The sequence below is a fragment of the Chenopodium quinoa genome, unplaced genomic scaffold, assembly GCF_001683475.1.
Source record: "Chenopodium quinoa cultivar QQ74 unplaced genomic scaffold, ASM168347v1, whole genome shotgun sequence".
In the NCBI taxonomy this organism is placed as follows: Eukaryota; Viridiplantae; Streptophyta; class Magnoliopsida; order Caryophyllales; family Amaranthaceae; genus Chenopodium; species Chenopodium quinoa.
Genome location: NW_018744066.1, coordinates 1,074,230 through 1,095,548, shown reverse-complemented (window position 1 = coordinate 1,095,548; position 21,319 = coordinate 1,074,230). Strand labels below are relative to the sequence as shown.

Below are 21,319 nucleotides of genomic sequence, written 5' to 3'. Positions count from 1 at the left end.
CAACTTGCAAATTCAAGTAAGAAAATAAAGTGTGTTATTTCCACCATAATAAAATAAAATTCAATTAATTAGTACACATTTCATAAACATATTAGTTATAATAAAAATTGTCTTTTAATCTACTAGAGTTTAAATTCTATTTAAACCAATATATCTTTTTATATCTTACAATCTTCAAGTATATATATCTAAATAAATTCCTTCCTCTTCTTTCATAGTTTTACCCGAGTCTTTTTTTCTCTTAAGTTTTTAGAAATAAAACAATTACTTCATATAAAAGCATACCTACATATGAAAGTAATTAACTCAAATAACCACCCGTGCATTGAACGGACTAAAAGCTAGTTTAATGTTAAAATAATTTAAATATAGCATTGTGTACCACTTGAAAATAAAACATTTTATAAAACCCTGAGAAAATAGGAAACAATACACCATATTATAAGAACAAGTGTCAATAACCTATTGGTCCATATTCTTCCCAATCCCACTTCAAAACCACCTAATCAATCCCCTAATTCATCCTGTCAAACCCAAGTTTGCCGGCAATGTCCTCACCGGGAAACCACCTTTCTCTCTCTCTTCTCCTCATTTTCTCTCTCCTCTCTTTCACATGTCCCCATTCTGTCTCATCGGAAAACCACCTTCTCCTTCCCAGCAACCGGAAATTCGGCCAAGATGACCAACTCTTCTGCGAAAGCTGGCGGTTTTCCGTCGAAACAAACGATGCCGGAATTTGGTACATTATTCCTACTCGCTGTTTTGACTTCGTGAAAAACTATTTTACCGGTGACCGTTACTTTTCGGACTCCGACGTTGTCGCCGGAGCTGAGTTGGAATTCGCGAAGTCTATTAATGTTTCCGGCGATGGAAAGGATGCTTGGGTTTTCGATGTTGATGAAACTCTTCTCTTTAATTTGCCTTATTATGAGCTTCACGGATATGGGTGAGATTTTCTGTCTTTTTGCGATTGATTGAATTTTGGTATGATTTGATTTGATGATGTTTGTTCTGAATTGTCATTACTTTATGAAATTTTTGGGATGATAAAGGCTAATTTACTGATTATCTCTTTATATGAATTCGGTTATAGCTCAATTGAATTTATATTTTGTTGGATTAATGGATTATAGCTCAATGTGAAAAAATGCCACATTTTTTGGGGGAAAATCGCCTTAAATTAGACTAATTTATGTTGGTTTTGGAGATTCAAATGCTGGATTTTTTTACCAGGAATGTAATAATATAAAGTTGAGCAAGAAATATTGTGTTTTGTAGTTGAAGGTTGTGATCAGGTGTTTGAATTGGTGGCAAATTCAGTTTTTGAGGGAGTTCAGGTTTGGAAGTTCATATGATTAATGTTTTTTAATTTTATTTTTTTTTTATTTTTTATTTTTGTTTTTAATATGTTGATGCTTAACTTGGAAGGGAGGTTGAAAATTGATCATGTGCAAGTTCTTAACTTGTTATGTTAATCCTTAATTGGCAAGGATGGTCAAGTATTTTATGTGTTCTCAATTATTGCTGTGGTGATCCTTGCTGCCCCCATTATTTATTTAGGAGGAGTGATTGTATAACGAAATTAAAGGCGGTGTGATGTTTGTGCGAGTTATTCTTATGAGTTGTATTAGCTTTGTGTAATTGTAAATGGTGCCAATTACAAAGAAATAATTTGAGCTTGTCCTGTAACTCGTGTTGATTAATGTGGTAAGCTGGCTAATAGTAGAGATGTGTGTGAGTGTGTCATTTTAGCGAGGGTGATGAAGAATGTGACAATGTGCAATTTGGTTTTTAAAATTTTGTAATAGACCATTATAGCAACTCATTTACTCTTGAGAGCTTGTAATGCTGCCATCAGTTGAACACATTACTCAGTTCTAATTCAGCTCATAGTGTGTCCTATAGCTCTGTGCTAATGGATTCTCAAGTCTCTTAAAGTGCTTAAAAATTATAAATTGAATTGTGCAGTGCTGGCAAGATAAGTGTTCTCTGTGGGATCATCGGACAATGACAGGATATGCGACATGCATATTATGCTTCTCTGTCCATAGGATATAAAGATTAAGTTTCTGTTCCAACAGATTTGTGGAAAGTAGAACTATCAACTCTGGATTCAAATGCAAAACAGGATTCCTTCCTGTTTTTGTCCAGTGATTGATTTCCCAAACGTTTCGAATGTAAAGCAGTATCAAATACTTTTGCTTTCTGGTGTTTATCTCATGTGATTCAACAGTTGTGCATCATTCTTCATCTTCTTCTCTTGCCATTCTTGGTATTCTGAGAAATGCTATAGCTTGCTTGCTCTGTTTCTTTCTGGGAACACATTCCTCTGTAATTCAACAACTTGTGATCTATTATTATTCATGACAGAGCCTACTTGTTTAAATATATGTAGGTTTACAGAAAGCGGAATTATGCCCCTTTCTGCTTCAAACTAGCAATTCTTCTAGTGGTCTTAACTAACTTCATAATTTGTTTCTTGCCTACTCTTCTAAACTAGAAAGATGCTATGAATTAGTCCAGAGATTCCATTCATTGCTTATTTTCTATTACACTGATTCTGATCCTTTTGTTGGAATAGACTTTCATGTGAATCTTACATCTGAAGATCTCCGTGCTAGTATGCTAATGGTTTAAAAGATTGAAACAGCGCTGCTTTCTGTTATCCTTACTCTTTGATAAAAATACATCATTTCTGATTTTCATATCCAAATCTTTTGGCCCTCATTTGTCTGTTGGTGGTGTTGATGGAATATATATTTTCATTTTCAACTGCTCAGAAGACAAGAATTTCTTTTGGATACTTTACTTGATTGATGTGTTTGATCGTGAGTTTATATATCATTCTGAGCATCAATAGTTCCACACATCCACATCATGTCAGCTCTTAGTTAAATAAATTCATTTATTGGCTTTATGTGAATATGCGTAAAATGGAAAAATGAATTGAATGGTCTGTCAAACCCAGTAGTTTGACAGTTAAATTCTTTCTTACTTTGCTTCCTTGGCCTAAAGCTATTTCTTACATTGCTTCCTTGGCCTAAAGCTATGCTTGCGTTTCTTGTGCTTAGATCAGAGATCTTCGATGAAGAGTCTTTTGATGAGTATATGCTGCTTGCTAAGTCACCTGCTTTGTCAGCAAGTTTGAGCCTGTACAAGGAGCTTCAGCGACTTGGGTTCACAATATTTGTCTTGACAGGCAGGAGTGAGCCTTTTAGAAATGCAACTGAGGCTAATCTACGGGATGCAGGTTACAGTAACTGGGAAAGATTGATCTTAAGGTATGTTTAACATTTTAAAGTCAATGCTCCGGGTTATAATTGTCAAATATCACTAATCCGGCTCATTATCATTTCGCTGTTTGGTTGTTGTAATCAAATAACAGGGGACCTTCTGATAAAGCTAAACTGGCTGTTGAGTACAAGTCCGAGAAGAGAAAGGAGTTAGTGGATGAGGGTTATAGGATTCGCGGCAACTCAGGAGATCAATGGAGTGACTTGCTAGGATATGCAATTGCCCAAAGATCGTTTAAACTCCCAAATACAATGTATTATATTGCTTGATTCTGCATCGTTGCATCTTTATAGCTGCATTCGTCATTATATGTAAATTCATGCTTTGTCCATCCGAAACTCAAAACATTTTTCCACTTATCAGTAGCTTAATTTTCTGTAAAATGGATAATTGATTGTACAAGTTTGGAGGAATTCTTTGTTTTGAACATGGATATAAGCCATAAATTAAAATGTTACATACATTGATTGATCGAAGATATCTTTGGAGGCTAGATTGGCTTCCATTTCAACATAAGAGCGTAAGCTCTCACAAGTACAGCTTAGCACTAGCAATAGTATGTACTACTCCAAATTACCGATCATTGAAAGGATTGCCTGGAGTAAATACATAGCTTTATTATATTTACAGCAAGAGAAGATAGATTGGACTTTAGTAAGAATTCTTACTTATTATACTTGGTATGATCATGTACTTGGAGAAGCAAAAGCGAGGAAGTCTGCATCGGATTGCAAGGCGTCCATCTCTTGCTCTTCTAATAACAACCAAGCTTCTATTCCTCCAGAATCAGGAATCTCAATCAAAATGAAGAGATTCCTAAATTCAAGACTCAGCTTACCACCAGTAAAACCGGTCCAAACTGGGATGCCAAATCCGAAGTCTGGTTGTTCATCAAGCTTACTCCAACTAGTGAACATGTATCTAGTTATATTTGTATCTTTGCTAATATCTGCCATCTTCTTCCTGTATAAACGTATGGCTTCAGCCCCTTTCTCACCTTGGAACTTGCTTAAAAATTGGCGTCCTTTGCTTCAGATAATCCTTTTCGAGTTTCAGCAACCAGCCCCTGGAGATTTGCGGTTGGAGATTCAGCTGATTGGACGAATGCAGTTGCATGAATGATCAGATTTCCTATGGATGGTTGGGGTATTGGTGGATTGATACGGGGACGCATGTTCACTGTATGGATCAGCACCGCAGAACCTGTAAGTGATCAGCATTTTCAGTTTTTCATATTCAATTTCTGAAGCAAAATCTTTCAGTCACTGGCGGAGCCAGCGTGGGACAAGGGGGGACAGTTGTCCCCCCACTTCCAAAAAAAAAAATAGTATAAATACAATATTTTGTGCATAATGTAATAGACCAAAGGAGTTAGCGCAATGGTTAAAGTAAGTTGCATGAGTTTGTACTTGTAGTCTTAGGAACTGGGTTCGATTCTTCCTGTGCGCTTTTTCTTTCATTTATTTATTTTTTTTTTGTTTTTGTTTTTTTTTTAAAAAAAATTATTATATATATAAATCTTTATAAGATTTTGAAACCTAAATTTTTATAAGATAGTATTACTTCAATTTAATTCTTAACATTACCCCATTTACTTATTTGAATAATTGTAACTGTAGTTCCCTTTATTTATTTATTTATTTTATTTGTTTTTTAATAAATCTTTATAAGATTTTGAAACCTAAATCTTTATAAGATAATATTACTTCAATGCATTTCTTAACAATTACTCCATATACGTATTTGAATCTTTGTAATTGTAGTTTTGCATGAGCTTTACCCCAAATTACGATTGTTATAGCCTTATAGATAATTATGACAGTACTACATTTAAATAACTATATTATTAATTGTTTGAAATCTTCAAAAATTATGAACCCCTAAACAAATAGTTTATGGAGAAAAGTGGTATACGATGTTGATTTTTTGACTAAGTACTCCGTATTTTATATTTTGAGCTGTAAAACTTTAACTATTCAAGCATATTTTTGCTCCAATATTAAACTAAGTGATGATGTTTATTTGTCCCCCCGGTTTGAAATTCCTGGCTCCGCCACTGCTTTCAGTATGATTATATAAAATTAATGATGTGAGCCAGTAAGTCCAAAAATTTACTCACCAGATACCTCAACCTCCGACTTGGCAGCAGCAGCCGCGGTCATTGCATGCTTCCAAATGAAGCCAGAAAGAGCCTCAATCCGAGTTGGGACAGGAACAAGCTCACTCCTAGCCTTATCCTGCAATTCAGTTATTGCTTCCGGAGTAAAAACAAACGCTTTCGCTGAACAACCTCTGTCATCATCTTCCTCGTGATCACCTCCACTAAGAGGCCGGGCTGTTAAAGGCTTCGAACACCTCGGAGTAGCCCAGCTACAGGGAGGAAACAGAGAGGCTGCAGTAAAAAAAAATCCGGGGTAATTGCCTTCTCATATTGCTCTGCTGTGAGGGCAGCCCAACTAGTGAGGAAATTACCCCAAGAAACTCCATCAAAGATTTTGTGAAGATATTGGCATCCCAAAGCTACTCCTCCGCAGTCAAATGTGCTAATCTGTATTGCTAGTGGGACTAACTCCAAGGCGTTAATCGAGGGTAGGAATTGGGAGACTAAATCGACACGATTTGGGGCTTGAAGGAAGTCCTCCAGTGTGGTGTTGGCTTGAGCTTCGACGAAGATGATCCCACTTGTTGATAAGTATATTAGGTGACTCGTACTTCGTAGCTTTGTCCGCCCGATCGGGCGGACATTGCCCGGTCTGACCGGGCGGAAGAAGAAGAGGTGCCTGGCAAATTCGTTGAAGAAGCTGCTCTCGCGCCCGACCGGGCGAGCCTTCGCCCGACCGGGCGAGCCTTCGCCCGATCGGGCAGACCTTGCCCGGTCTGACCGGGCGGTGGGGGTTGGATACGTTGAAGCATTCGTATGGAGTTTTCTTCTCGCGCCCGATCGGGCAGACCTTGCCCGGTCTGACCGGGCGGAGAAGGAAAAATACGGAACGCGGATTTTGCGGTTTTAGGTTATCTTATTTTATTATCTTTTTGCCCAAGTATCTTTTAATTAGGGATTAATATAAAACCTCCCTAATATCAGTATTAGGGTGAAAAGAGATAGAGTGAAAGCCGTTCTTGAGAAATACAAGAATCATCTTTGTAATCTTTGCAGTTTATAGTGAAATCATTCGATCTCGGTGCCCGTGGACGTAGCTATCACATCGATAGTGAACCACGTAAATTCTTGGTGTTGTTCTTATTGTTTGCATTGAATTTCTTTATTGTTTTCTTGTTTGTTTACGACCTTTGCTTCCGCTGTCGCACAACAATTGGTATCAAGAGCTCAGGTTCAATCCTTGGAGAGTTTCTTGAAGATAACAATGGCAGGAGATTCAACAATAAGAATTGAGAAGTTTACCGAGAAAAATAGTTTCGGGCTATGGCAAATTAAGATGAAGGCTCTGTTAAAACAACAGCAGATATGGCGTCCGTTGGCTCCAAAGAGTACTACTTCGGAGTCAGGAGACGGACCGACTGACTCGCAGTTAGAAGTTATGGAAGAGAAGGCACACTCTACCATATTACTTAGTCTTGATGATCAAATCATCACGGAGGTTGCTGATCAGGAAACGGCGGCTGGATTGTGGCTGAAGCTGGAGTCATTGTATATGACTAAGTCGTTGACCAACAAATTATTACTGAAACAGCGGTTGTTTAGCCTCCGGATGCAGTCAGGTACTTCCTTACGGGAACATCTAGAAAAACTTAACTCTATTTTGCTTGATTTACGTAATTTAGATGTTAAAATTGATGATGAGGATGCTGCGTTGATTTTACTTGTATCTCTACCGTCTAGCTTTGAGAATTTTGTAGAGTCTTTTGTTGTTGGTAAGGATTCTATAACCTTAGAAGAAGTGAAGGCAGCACTTCATACTAGGGAACTCAGAATGAAAGCTACGAGTGATAATGGGGATAATGGTAGTGGGTTATTTGTTAAGTCCGGAAAGTCTAAAAAGAATAAGGGGTTTAACAAGGGGAACAATGCTGGGTCGGGTGCTGGAAACGGCAAGGATGGATCTAGTAAAACTACTACTAAAACATGTTATTACTGTAAAGAACCGGGTCACTTTAGGAATAATTGTCCGGTGAGGAAAAACAAGTCCCAGGCTGCTGTAGTTGAAGAGAAACCGAATGAGAGCTATAATTCAGAGGAAGATTTAGCATTAGTCAGTTCTGCTAGGTCTGATGATTTATCTGATAACTGGGTTCTAGATTCGGGGTGTTCGTTCCATATGTGTCCACGTCGAGATTGGTTTGATACATATGAACCTCGCAATGGGGGTATGGTTATAGTCGGTAACAATGCTCCATGTAAGGTCACAGGTATTGGTTCCATGAGGTTGAGGACTGTTGATGGGCGGAGGTTAACTTTGACTAATGTACGGCATGTTCCTGCTTTAGGAAAGAATCTGATTTCATTGGGTACCCTGGATGAATTGGGGTACAATGGTGTGTTTTCAGATGGGGAGTTGTGTATTTTCAGAGGTTCTGAGTTGGTACTTAAGGGTATCAAAAGGAACACCCTCTATGTTTTTGAGGGTGTTACACTGCCTAGTTCTGCGGTTTGCGCATCTGTATCTCACCAGGAGATGACTAAGATTTGGCACATGAGGCTTGGTCATATGGGGGAGAAGGGGATGCAGCTATTGTCCAAGAGGGGTCTTCTATCCGGGGTCAAGGTTGCCAACCTTGAATTTTGTGAGCATTGTGTGTTTGGTAAGAAACACAGGTCAAAGTTCAGCAAGGGTGCTCACATTACTGATGCAGTGCTCGATTACATCCATTCAGATTGCTGGGGTCCATCTAGAGTTGAAGGTATGGGAGGTTACCACTATTTTGTGTCATTTGTTGATGACAAGTCCCGATACACATGGCTTAGGTTGCTTAAGTCAAAGGATGAGGCCTTCAAAGTTTTCAAGCAATGGAAAGCTTTGGTGGAAAATCGACAAGGAAGGAAGATCAAGAAGCTACGAACGGACAATGGGCTAGAGTTTTGCAAAGACGAGTTTAATCAGTTCTGTGCAGATGAGGGTATAGGTCGGCATCATACTGTCAGGAAGACACCACAGCAGAACGGTGTAGCAGAACGGGTTAATCAGACACTGCTAGAGAGAGTTCGATGCATGCTCTCTAATGCAGGGCTTGGGAGGAGGTACTGGAGTGAAGCTGTGTTAACAGCTTGTTATGTCATTAATAGGGGTCCTCATTCTGGAATTGATTCCAAAATTCCGTTTGAGATCTGGAGTGGTAAGTTGCCTAATTTTTCGAATTTGAAGATTTTTGGTTGTGTTGCTTATTATCATGTTATTGAGGGTAAGCTGGATCCACGAGCCAAGAAGGGGTGTTTTGTTGGGTACGGGGATGGTGTGAAGGGGTTTAGAATTTTTTCACCTTCGGAGGGTCGGGTCATTCTTAGTAGGGATGTTACTTTCGATGAAAACACCATGTATTCAATTAAAAATGCAGAGATTTCAGATTTGAGAAGGGAAGGAGACAATTTATTACAGACAGATGGGGTACTTGAGGTACATCAGTCTACCATTGCTGATTTACCTCGGGTACAATATATTGATGATGATGCTGATGTTCCAGTGCCGGGTACTCCTGAACCTGAGATTACTCCTACTCATTCTAACTCTGGGGATGAGGTGGAGCAATCTAATCAGGGGTCATCTAGTCAACCTGACACCATTCTTGAGATGCCTAAACGAGTTATCAAGAAGCCTGTTAGATTGATTGAAGAGATGGAGGGAAGAAATTGCTGTGTTGATGCGATGACAGGTTATGCATTGAGTGTAGCTGATGATGTAGAGTCATTTGAACCTGCCACATATAAACAAGCAATTAGTTGTAGTGAGTCTGCGCAATGGCTTGCCGCAATGGGTGAAGAGATGCAGTCCCTTTACAAGAACAGAGTGTGGGAACTGGTAAAGGTACCGGAAGGGAGGAAGCTTGTGGGTTGTAAATGGATTTACAAGAAGAAAGAAGGGTTGTCGGAAACTGAGCAAATACGTTTTAAGGCTAGGCTAGTTGCTAAGGGGTTCAGTCAGGTAGAAGGGGTTGACTTTGTTGAGATATTCTCACCTGTGGTTCGACATACTTCTATCCGTGTGTTATTGTCAATTGTAGCACATTTTGATCTTGAGCTGGAGCAGTTGGATGTTAAAACGGCCTTCCTTCATGGCGATTTGGAGGAGGAGATTCTGATGAAGCAGCCCGAAGGATTCGAAGTTCCTGGAAAGGAACACTATGCCTGCAGATTGCTAAAGTCATTGTATGGACTTAAGCAATCCCCCCGACAGTGGTACAAAAGGTTTGATTCTTTTATGGTTTCACAAGGTTTTGACAGGAATTCATATGATTGCTGTGTGTATCATAGTAAGCTGGATAATGGTTCCATGATTTATCTTTTGTTATATGTTGATGACATGTTGGTTGCCACAAAGAATAAATCTGATATTGCTAGATTAAAGGAGATGCTTAACTCGGAGTTTGACATGAAAGACTTGGGTGCAGCTAGGAAGATTTTGGGTATGGAGATCTACAGGGATCGGGCTAGAGGTAAGCTTTTCTTGACTCAGAAAAGCTACATTGAAAAGATTCTGTCTCGTTTTGGGATGGAAAAATCGAAGCCTATAAGTACGCCAACTACTGTTAGTTGTAAGTTGTCTTTGTCTATGTCACCTCAATCAGAGGAGGAGTTGTCTTATATGTCTAGAGTTCCATATGCAAACGCGGTTGGTTGTTTGATGTATGCTATGGTCTGTACTAGGCCGGATATTGCGCATGCTGTTAGTGTTGTAAGCAGGTTTATGGCTCGACCTGGGAGGGAACACTGGCAAGGGGTGAAAAGGATTTTTCGCTACCTGAGAGGGACAACTGATATTGGTCTTGTGTACGGGAATGGTAGGGAATGCTTGGTCACTGGGTACAGTGATTCTGATTATGCAGCTGATGTGGATACCAGGAGGTCTGTGACTGGTTATGTGTTCACTTTGGGTGGTTCTGTGGTTAGTTGGAAGTCTACATTGCAGTCATCAGTTACGTTGTCAACTACTGAAGCTGAGTATATGGCTTTAACTTCTGCAGCTAAGGAGTCTATTTGGCTCAAAGGCCTAGTAGGTGAACTGGGTATTGCACAGGATTTTGCTACAGTGTATTGTGATAGTCTAAGTGCGATTTGCTTAGCTAAAGATCAAGTACACCATGATCGGACGAAGCACATTGATGTCAGGTATCATTTCTTGCGTACTGACAAGAGGATTAAGGTGAAGAAGATTGGGACTGCTGACAACCCGGCTGATTTCTTCACTAAGCCTGTTCCGTTTAGCAAGTTTAAACATTGCTTAGACTTGCTAAATATTGATTACTACGTGATGTAGTAGGCCCTGAGGGGCGAAGTTGGGGAGCTCCTGGTGTAGGTGTGTTGGCCTTAAGGTGGAGCTTGCCCGGGGCTTGTGATGCAGGTGGAGCATTATGAGTTGTTATACTTGGAGACGAGTATGTGATGGGTCTTGGTTGAAGACTTATCGGGATGTATGGCTTATGCATGAGTCCTGCATCGGGTTTGGCTTGAGATGTTTTTTCACTATGTCTTGATGGGGTCGTTTGCTGACTACGAGTTCTCGTCAAGGTGGAGATTGTTGATAAGTATATTAGGTGACTCGTACTTCGTAGCTTTGTCCGCCCGATCGGGCGGACATTGCCCGGTCTGACCGGGCGGAAGAAGAAGAGGTGCCTGGCAAATTCGTTGAAGAAGCTGCTCTCGCGCCCGACCGGGCGAGCCTTCGCCCGACCGGGCGAGCCTTCGCCCGATCGGGCAGACCTTGCCCGGTCTGACCGGGCGGTGGGGGTTGGATACGTTGAAGCATTCGTATGGAGTTTTCTTCTCGCGCCCGATCGGGCAGACCTTGCCCGGTCTGACCGGGCGGAGAAGGAAAAATACGGAACGCGGATTTTGCGGTTTTAGGTTATCTTATTTTATTATCTTTTTGCCCAAGTATCTTTTAATTAGGGATTAATATAAAACCTCCCTAATATCAATATTAGGGTGAAAAGAGATAGAGTGAAAGCCGTTCTTGAGAAATACAAGAATCATCTTTGTAATCTTTGCAGTTTATAGTGAAATCATTCGATCTCGGTGCCCGTGGACGTAGCTATCACATCGATAGTGAACCACGTAAATTCTTGGTGTTGTTCTTATTGTTTGCATTGAATTTCTTTATTGTTTTCTTGTTTGTTTACGACCTTTGCTTCCGCTGTCGCACAACACCACTGTCGTTGCAATCGACCGTGAACTTGTCATTGGCTAGCCTACCGGCAAGAGGGTAATACAAGGAGAGTGTCTTGGAGAGGGACTCTTTGAGACGAGTGGTTATGTTTTTATTATCTTCATTTGAGGAGCTTTTGTAGAGTAGAAAGTGAGGAACATATGACAAATCGAACAATTGGTCAAGAAGACAAAACTTGTAAGATTTTAGATCAAGGGGTGTTGGAGTTGATGGCTTCATCATTTTGGTTGATAGTGTTTGCACTTGTAATGCAAGTGTTTTCTTGCTAATCAATGGAGTTGATTGCATCTTCATATTTTTAACTTGATAAGAGATAGCTACTCTAATCATCACCGTCTGACTTTATAGATTTAGTAAAGTTTTGATAAGGCCGAGTTAATAAGGGTTACTCAAGTTCAATTTATAACTAAAATAAGATAAAGTAATTACTAAGATAAAGTAATTACTTAGATAAATAGAACACATTCGCTGAACTAATTTAAACCACTCATTCAATTAAATTTAACCTCTACACCTTTAGAAACCTAAAATTCAACTAAATTAAAAGTCACAAATAAAATAAAGGTTAAGAGGCACAAATACCTCAGAGCAGGCAACTAGGTAAGTGCTCTACTTTTTTTTGGCAAATATCTGTATAAGACAAGCTAACACTTAGAGTTGCAACGTGAAAGTAAATATTAATTGGAGCACACATTCGCAAATCAATGCTTTATGGTTTAGATTTTTTTTTTTTTTTTTTTTTTTTAAAAAAAAAAAAAAAAAGAGGATATAGTTGTTTATCAATCTTCAATACTATAAGTTAAACACATTTGGAGTTTTGGACTCTATGACTATATATCTACATACATTCATTGAAAAATAAGGTGCATGCCACGTCGCCAAGCCACTAATTGGTTATTTATTTATTTATTAAAAGGAAAAATTGTAAAGAATAATACTCCATCCGTTTTTAAATACTTGCTTCACTTTTCTTTTTCGGCCGTTTTTAAATAATTGCTCAATTTCCTTATTTATAAAGTTTTTACAATATTTAATTAATTTCTCTCACCTAGTGGACCCACCATAAATCATATTCCATTATTTTCATATTTTCTCTCCTCCAATTTTCTCCACTATTTTTACTTTAAATGTACTCTTGAAAATTGTATAAAATTAGGAATTCATGACAAAAACACGCATAAATCAGTGTTATTAGTGTTTATATCTTGATGATTTCTTAACTTTTTACGATTTTCAAGTGTAAATAATACAACCTTTGGATTATACCTAAATATTACAACCTTCAATGGTGTTAATTTTAAACAAGACATAACCGGTTGGTAACCTATTTTTGCAGGTTACCATGACACGTGTAATTGTTTTATTGTTTTCTTCAATTAAATTAATTAATTATATTATTATTATTGCTTTACTAATAATATTATTATTAAAAAAAAAATAAACATCCACCACCGAGCCACCATGCCCACCACTCACACCGCCACAAAGCCACCTAACTCCTCCACCACACGCATCCCTCCTCGGCGACGATAAGGCCGGCACCTAACTCCTTCACAGACCCATCCTCTCTCTCTCTCTCTCTCAAGTCTTATAATTCCAACTCTCTCTCTCTCTCTCTCTCTCTCAAGTCTTATAATTCCAACCTTTATACCACCACCAGTCAGTCAGTCACCACCCTATTCTTCTCTCCTCTCAATGACCACCTCTACCACCCTTAAATACCGCCGCTGCCACCCTTTTCTTCTCAATAACGACCATCCCCACCATCAATCAATGACCACCGAACCCGCAAATCAACATCAATTAGTAATCCTAATTAAATCAACATCAATTGCAAATGAACATCAGCAGCAACAATCACATATTAATATCAACTAGTCAACAACATTTAATTTTATAATTGCACTTACAGGGTAGTGAAGTAGCAGTAAGTCAGTAACTAAGAGTTTTAGCTTATGAATCAAAAACCAAAGTTTATTTAATTTGAAGTATAATATATAAAAAACATGCAAGATAACCGAAATACAGTATAATATAACCGAGAATCATTGGTGCTTGAGCATGAACCATCCAATTGAAAAAATATAAATTCGATTCCATAGAATTTAAAAATTATGAAACAAATAATTTATCGAATAACACGTTCTAATGTCACAATGAAGAATCTTCTAGAATTTAAAATCATTGTTCCCACACTATATATGGAGAGCTTGTAGCAGTGTGTTTAAGCATCCATTCATACAAGTAAAATTCATTGTTTGAATCCATAAAATAACAAAAGTTTGCCTTAAGATTCATATATACAAGTGTAATGGCTTCTTTACAAACCATTACTAGTAAGAATTGTCACATAGTGATAGTGCCATACCCCGGTCGAGGTCACATAAATCCGATGTTCACCCTATGCAACCAACTCATTTCCTCTTCATCGAGTATAAATTTAGATATTTCATTCACCATTGTACTCACTGAGGAGTGGGTTACATTGATCAACCCGAATGACAAGCCGGAAAATGCTTGTTTTGCCACCATTCCAAATGTCCTCCCCTCGGAACACATTCGAGGGGCTGACAATGAAGGCTTCCTCCATGCTGTGTACACCAAGATGGAAGAGCACGTTGAGCGGATTGTTGATGCCCTTGAAGCTCCTCCAAATGTGATCATCGCGGATACTTTTCTTCCGTGGGTGGTTGGTGTTGGGACTAGAAGGAACATTCCAGTTGCTTCATTTTGGCCTTTGTTGGCATGCTTGTTTCCGGCTCTTCACCACTATCATCTTTTTGTGAGCAACAATCATTATCCACTCGACTCCTTGATAGGTAATCTACCTTCTAGTTTCGAAATTATTAGGTGCATATATTAGAGTCAGTTTGGTGTATTTATGTTAATATTGTATTTATATGAGTTTTAGGCAAGTTGGGTTATATTTTGTAATATCAATACGAAAGCTAAGCCGTTTTCTCTACAATATTCTATCGGTGCAATATGATTCAGTTTTGCAAAATGTACATCATGTTAAATTTGTTCATCATATCATCACTTGTTATTGTTTGTTCACAATAATATGTCGTTTTCTAGTCAACAGGCTAAATTTAATTTTGTTAATTATCATGTTATGTTTCCATTAATCTTTGTGGAATACAAGAGCATGATGAAGTTCATTAATTAGCCATGGTTGGATGATTCGACAACTAATTCTAGTGTGTTAATTAAATCAATACATTAATAATTTTCCTAATTAAGGAGGGCTTTCTAATGATTATTTTTCTTACCTTCTAATTTTTTTTAATTTGTGAACAGGGGAAAGAGGAGATGAACGAGTAGACTATATCCCGGGGATTGGATCGACGCGTTTAGCAGATCTTCCTCTAGCTCTTCACTCGTACAAGAAAAGGATGTTAGACCTTATGCTGGATGCCATGTCTTACATGCCTAAAGCACAATTCATCATCTTGAGAACTCTCGATGAGCTCGAAAGGCCAGCAATCGATGCTATGAAAACCATCTTACCCTCTACCTCCATTTACCCTATAGGTCCCGCCATTATTCTCCCAAAACCCGAAAATAACCAAACAAGTGATCATCCTTGCCTCGACGATGAACCTGATTACATAAAATGGCTAAACTCCCAACCTGAAAAGTCAGTATTATATGTTTCATTAGGAAGTCATCTCTCACCTTCTATGGCACAACTGGAAGAACTGGCACTCGGCTTGTGTGAAAGCCGAGTGCCATTTCTATTCGTAGGCCGAGAAGAAACATCATTTTTGAAGGACATATGTGGTGATCATAAAGATGGGCTCATAGTCCCTTGGTGTGATCAAATGAAAGTGTTATATCATAAATCGATAGGAGGTTTTCTTAACCATGCTGGGTTAAATTCTGTTCTAGAGAGTGCTTTCGCCGGGGTTTCAATGCTTACTTTCCCTTTGTCTACTGATCAACCCATGTATAGCAAGTTAGTGGTCGAGGATTGGAAGATTGGGATGAGGTTAAGGGATAAAATTGAAAAGGATGTTCTGATTAAAAGAGAGAAAGTTAAGGAGCTTGTGATCAAGTTTATGGATTTCGAAAGCGAGGAGGTTAAAGAGATGCACAAGAACTCTAAGGAGTTTAAGCAAGTGGTTTGGGCAGCAATTGCTAAAGATAGCACGGCTGAACACTATGTTGGGGAATTTCTATCAGAAATTTCTACTAAAAATGCTACTAATTAAGCACTAACTTTAATTACTTTCTTTGCTTTTAATTGTTTCTATTTTCTGTTGCACCGTCATCAGCTTATATATCTTTATGTAAGCATTATATAGTGGGTTGTGATTCCTTTGGTTTGTATTTTCATGAAGAGTGTGTATCAGTGTGTTACTGCACATTGGAAGAGCTTTGTTTGTTTTTTAAAAATCGTTAATAAAACATTTGAGTTTGAATGAGCACTAGAAATTAACTGAGGGGATTACTATCTCCTTAACATTATTATAATGTTAATAACATTTTTAAGTATTTCCCCCGCTCTTTTATTGTCGCACCATATAGGTTGGGCACAATTTTTTTGGTAGTAGAAAAAAAAAGAGAAAAGAAAGAGAGAAGAAGGGTACAAAATTAACCATGTGATATATATAAACATTAACTAAAGAATCAAGTGTTAAATAAGGTTATATTGAGTATTTGCGATGTGAAAATTGACATTTGGTTGCTTTAAATGGATATGGTGCAATATTTGTGAAACTGTCTTAAAATGCAAGTGGTGTAATATTTAAAAATTCAAATTGAAGAAGTATGATATTATTGCAAACTCCAATTAAGCCATCTTTTGTAATTTATGTTCAAGCTAGGAAAAATATTGTCATGTGGGGTCTTGTTATATTTGCTTCAATCGCGATTATTATTATTATTATTATTATTATTAAAAAAAACCTACAAAGTCAATTAATTTACAAGAAATTGGTGGGGAGCTGAGATACAATCTGAGCCCCTCTAGCTATAGCGAATCTGATCCATACAGTGAGATTTTGTCCAGCATAATTGCGACGGGATCATTACTCATGATGCATGGAAGGTGTCAAGTAGACGAACCTCGATGAGTATGCGACGGAATTGTTCTTTTATATGACTCGATTTCTCATCGTTATTAACACCGTACCGCATCTTTTCTTGTAATGACAAAAACACAAATTTTATATGGTTCAATAATAATGAGTTGGTTACGTCCATGGACAATTGAGAGGAGAGCATTAATTGACCTTGAGCAAGACCCTCGTCCCTTGCAAGACAGTTAGATATTGAATACTATTCAAGGTCCATACTGATGGAATAATATTCAAATCATATTATTCCATCAGTATGGACATAACCAACTCATATTATTCCATCAGTATGGACCTTGAATACTATGCAAGACAGTTAGATATTAGGTTGATTATTAAGGGACAAAAGGGGGTATTGTTAAGCCATGACCAAAAATTTGTCACAATTAACTCAATTTAGGGATTATTTATTATTGGCAACCAAATCAATTAAGGATACTACTTTCTCAATTTTTTCAATTGCATCATTTGTCTTTTGGCCACCTACTACATATTAATTGCACAGTTTTGTTATTTGGTACTCCGTATACTTTATGACTTTTACTTGTGTTCATACACTAAGTCTCCGTTCACTTTACCTTATTTTTGCTGAATTGAAATTATTTTTACTAAAATAAAATTATATTTTCTGAATTAAATTTTTTTTTTACTGAACTTAAATTAATTTTACCGAACTTAAATTATTTTTTGCTGAACTGAATTATTTTTACTGATTTTTTATTATAATTCTTCTTTAAAATAACTGAATTTTACTGAACTGAAATTAATTTTACTGAACTGAACTTATTTTTACTTAATATAATTTTTTTAAGGTGAAGTGAACAAGGCCTAATTACCATATGTACCTTGATGGCCCTATAAATAATTACAACCATTGTTATCCCCTCTCCTTTTCTTTCATTTGCTTATATCATATGGGCAATTTTGACATGCCACCTAATTTAAATAGTACTGTATGATTTTAAAAAAAAAAAAATCCAGAGGATGTATAACAAATAACAACGGAGTACAAAACACATTTATAGAAATATAAAATGCCTTTATAGTCGCCCTCTTTGTTAATTAGGGCAAGATTTGTATTCAAATTGCTAATCCACAGATGATTAAAATTATAACATACCAGTTATACATTTATTAGGGTACATAATTATAGTATTGATACTAGTCAAGTCCGTCCACTTATTAGTGTAACCAATCAATAACTCACTCTTGACCTCATCAGGCATAGAGGTGAGGGTAGAGGAAGAGGAATTCTTGAGCAACCTTATGTATGTTCTTGAGCTCTTCTTGGCCATATTTTACATCCTCTTCTGTAGGCATGACATCTTTCTTGGGATGGAAGTAGCCTATCAACTTAAAATGACTTCCGGTATTCGAAGGTTCGATCTTCACTTCATACTCAATTTGATCCCATTTGTCCCCAAGAATGTCACCTTCAATTGTTGTGTACTTGATGTAGAAGTTATCACTATCGATTTCATCCACTTTGTTCTTCATATAATTGAACGGATGCCCTGCAAATTTAAATTACCATAAAATTTTAGATGTCATTTGTCTTAGATGGTATATAAAGTCATGCAAATGATACTTTTATAGTTTTATATGATTTTAGATCAGGTTTCGTCTGCATCACAACAAAGATAAAACAATACCTTTTGGAAACTTGATGAGCTTGACACTCCCAACCGTAGTAGAGTCGCCAACAAGGTATTGAATGCTATCAAATGACTTAGGGAGGTACTTCGGTAGGAAGTTGAGATCGTCGAGAAAGTGAGCCGCGAACAACCGGTGTCGTTCGGCTGGGCTAGTGTAGTCAGCAATGGTATGAGTGTAATAGAAATTACCCTCATAATTCATATTATTAGTCCCATATTTATGAAGAATAGGACTATAAGTTGGGCCAAGAACAGATAACTCACAATTAGACACCAAAATGCCACTACTATCAGCACATAACCAATCTCCATCCCTAATTAAAGTTCCACCAAAATGGACCGTAACATTCTTCTCACCACCTCCTTTCTTAGACGACCTCACCGGGACACACCCTAAGGCTCGAATCCCGATATCAATCGAATTGATCTCATCAATGTCTCTTATACACCCATTTACAACAATCCCAGCCCACCCCATGTTATGTGCCATTTGGGCTAGAACACTTCCAACCATCGACCGCCTTAGGCTCCCCCCTGCATCGATGACTAGGACATTCGGCTCGTGCAACTTGTTTGCAAATATTGCTTCCACCACCACTGCATTGTCCTCGAATGACTTCACGGTCACCACACGACCACTGAAGGCTCGACGAAGGCCGTATGGTTGGAAGATTTGGTTAAGGACTCGTAGCTCACCCGTGGCTAGTAGAGGGGAGTTTGCATCGCAAACATCAGTGGTTTCGGTTGGACTTTTTGGCCATTCCAAAGCAGTCACACCATTTCCATTCATTAAGTATCCCATTTTTTTCTTTTTCCAAATACACTCAAATTAAACACTCAAATTGAGTTAATAATGAATATTTGGTTATTTTTTTGAAGACAAAGAACAACTCAATTAAATGCTACTTAATTATGAGTTGTGATGCTAATAAAATGGTCGGGGAGCTCTCGTTTATATAGCGTCATTCGCCAAGATATACCAAAGTATATCATACGCATAATTACTTTATCATTTGATCGTTACTCTCCATCACATATCTACATATGCTTTTTCAATATAATGTTTCTTTATTTTTTAATAATATCGTGTGTTAATAAAGCTATGTACAGTTTGAAGAGTTTACACAAGTATATACTCTACAGGAAATTAAACATTAAACAATTCAAATGAGATCACATGTGAAACTTTTTTTATTTTAAAAATGAATTCTCCGGTTTTGTAGATCTAGCTACAATCTAGATTTTCTCTTTTGCTAACGAAAGATAGAGAATTTGTAACTCTAATTGATGTCTGTGCATGAAAATAGATAATGTCATATCTAGTTGTTAAATAATATCGATACAAAAAGTTAAGCTTATTATTATTAAGTTATTTATTTATTTATCTATTACTTGTTAATAAACTATTAACTCCATTAGCTTTGTTTTATATTTTTTGATACTCAAACTATCCACTTACCTCTCATCATATTAAGTCAATCAAATTGTCAAAATTAAGAGTGTATAGGTTTTATTCATAATTTAAACAAAAAATTGGTCTAGTCCAATAAGATCCATTTAAAGGGGTTTTGAACTGGGCTGAAGACCTAAAATCAATATATCTCAATCTAAAGACCAAACCGATTCTCTTGGGTCCTTTTTCTAGTTTGAGGTTAGTTCGATCTATTCCATCTTTACTGTCTAGGTCGATGTTTAAACACCCTATTTAAGGTATTAACATGTTTTTATTTAGTATATGTTTATTTTCTCTAATCTTTTTATGTAATTGCATACCAATGGATTATATGTTAAGTAAATAAAAATGAAGGAAGAATATATATTTCATTTTCTGTACCCAAACTTAATTTAAATTTCATGTTAAGTATTTGACTCTTTCAGTCCTCCTATTTTACTTTGACGAATATAATTTTAGAGTGTTTTTGTTTCATCATATTTTAACTAATTTAATCTCATTTATTAAAATAATTTTAGATAAATTAATGTAATTTCAAATAAAATAAAGTAAAACAAGTATAGACAATATAAATACGAAAAATTCAAATAAAATTAGCTCATACTAAATAATAAAATAAAAGAATTTAAAATTAAATAAATTAATTAATTCAGATTAAATTATATATAAATTTAAATAGATTAAAATAAAATAAAACTATAATATTTTTGGATAAAATAAGATATACCAAATGAGCCTTTTATTCGCTTGTAATCCATAACGCGGTCGACTTGGCATATTTCCTACTAATAAAAACATTTGTGTAGGAGAAATTGAATTTTAATCGGGCTAGGAAGAAAAGTGAATGATTCACAACAATCTACAAGTAAAGTGCACGTGAATATGTGCTCAAGAATCCAATTTAAAATGTTAAATTTAGTCGTCTCCTCACTATTATTTTTCTCTCTATGGTTCGAGAAAAAAAAAATTGTTTTATAGGATTAAAATACCCTTTTTCTTTAGTTTCTTTATGTTTTTGATATTGAATTCAATAAATCTACATTATTTGAAAGTAGTAAGTATCCCTATAGTGATTTGAGTGTAGTAAGTACCCCTATGGTGAGCTTTGTTTTAGTTTTGTTTTTGTATTTTGAGTTTAGTATGGTACAATTTGTTTCATAGATCGATAAAGATTTGCACGGGATCGAGAAATAGGTTAGTCCTTCGAGTACAATCAGATGAATTAGACGAAAATTTTCATTACGACTACAACAGATCGATAGACCAACTCGTTGAAAAAAGTTGTAAATCACAGCAATATGAAATAGGGTAGGAAGAATTTACGATTTACAACAACGATCGTACCTCTATTGAAAGGATGTTTTTATTTGATTCAATTGTCATATATTTATTAAATTTAAATCTCTTTGTAAATGTCGTATAACGTTTTATTTGATTAAAAAAAAATCTTATATCTTTTTCCAGCTTCTTAAGTGCACATGGAAGAACATAATGAGGTTG

At 36.8% G+C, this 21,319-nt stretch overlaps 3 protein-coding genes and 1 pseudogene across 3 annotated transcripts; 2 read left to right on the top strand and 2 right to left on the bottom strand.

Moving 5' to 3' along the window:
• The first annotated feature begins 420 nt into the window (after positions 1–420).
• Positions 421–3,751, top strand: LOC110690907 (acid phosphatase 1-like). The gene is made up of 3 exons (XM_021867813.1): positions 421–946; positions 3,072–3,281; positions 3,386–3,751. The coding sequence occupies exons 1-3, from the start codon at positions 549–551 to the stop codon at positions 3,561–3,563; spliced, it is 786 nt and encodes a 261-aa protein (XP_021723505.1). The 5' UTR covers positions 421–548; the 3' UTR covers positions 3,564–3,751.
• A 76-nt stretch (positions 3,752–3,827) lies between these two features.
• Positions 3,828–11,924, bottom strand: LOC110691078 (annotated as a pseudogene).
• A 1,920-nt stretch (positions 11,925–13,844) lies between these two features.
• LOC110690906 (UDP-glycosyltransferase 87A2-like) lies at positions 13,845–16,071 on the top strand. Its single transcript, XM_021867812.1, has 2 exons — positions 13,845–14,449; positions 14,931–16,071. The coding sequence occupies exons 1-2, from the start codon at positions 13,942–13,944 to the stop codon at positions 15,842–15,844; spliced, it is 1,422 nt and encodes a 473-aa protein (XP_021723504.1). The 5' UTR covers positions 13,845–13,941; the 3' UTR covers positions 15,845–16,071.
• A 1,858-nt stretch (positions 16,072–17,929) lies between these two features.
• LOC110691077 lies at positions 17,930–19,272 on the bottom strand. Its single transcript, XM_021868012.1, has 2 exons — positions 18,364–19,272; positions 17,930–18,225 (listed from the first exon to the last, which is right to left on the bottom strand). The coding sequence occupies exons 1-2, from the start codon at positions 19,166–19,168 to the stop codon at positions 17,930–17,932; spliced, it is 1,101 nt and encodes a 366-aa protein (XP_021723704.1). The 5' UTR covers positions 19,169–19,272.
• Positions 19,273–21,319: the final 2,047 nt, after the last annotated feature.

What these genes read in the sequence shown, in the direction of transcription:
- LOC110690906 (XM_021867812.1), top strand. Translation starts at nt 13,942, where the DNA reads ATGGCTTCTTTACAAACCATTACTAGTAAGAATTGTCACATAGTGATA. An exon ending in TCCACTCGACTCCTTGATAG is followed by an intron (nt 14,450 to 14,930) that starts GTAATCTACCTT and finishes ATTTGTGAACAG; the next exon opens with GGGAAAGAGGAGATGAACGA.
- LOC110691077 (XM_021868012.1), bottom strand. Translation starts at nt 19,168, where the DNA reads ATGGGATACTTAATGAATGGAAATGGTGTGACTGCTTTGGAATGGCCA. An exon ending in GCTCATCAAGTTTCCAAAAG is followed by an intron (nt 18,226 to 18,363) that starts GTATTGTTTTAT and finishes TTAAATTTGCAG; the next exon opens with GGCATCCGTTCAATTATATG.
- LOC110690907 (XM_021867813.1), top strand. Translation starts at nt 549, where the DNA reads ATGTCCTCACCGGGAAACCACCTTTCTCTCTCTCTTCTCCTCATTTTC. An exon ending in TATGAGCTTCACGGATATGG is followed by an intron (nt 947 to 3,071) that starts GTGAGATTTTCT and finishes TCTTGTGCTTAG; the next exon opens with ATCAGAGATCTTCGATGAAG. An exon ending in TGGGAAAGATTGATCTTAAG is followed by an intron (nt 3,282 to 3,385) that starts GTATGTTTAACA and finishes ATCAAATAACAG; the next exon opens with GGGACCTTCTGATAAAGCTA.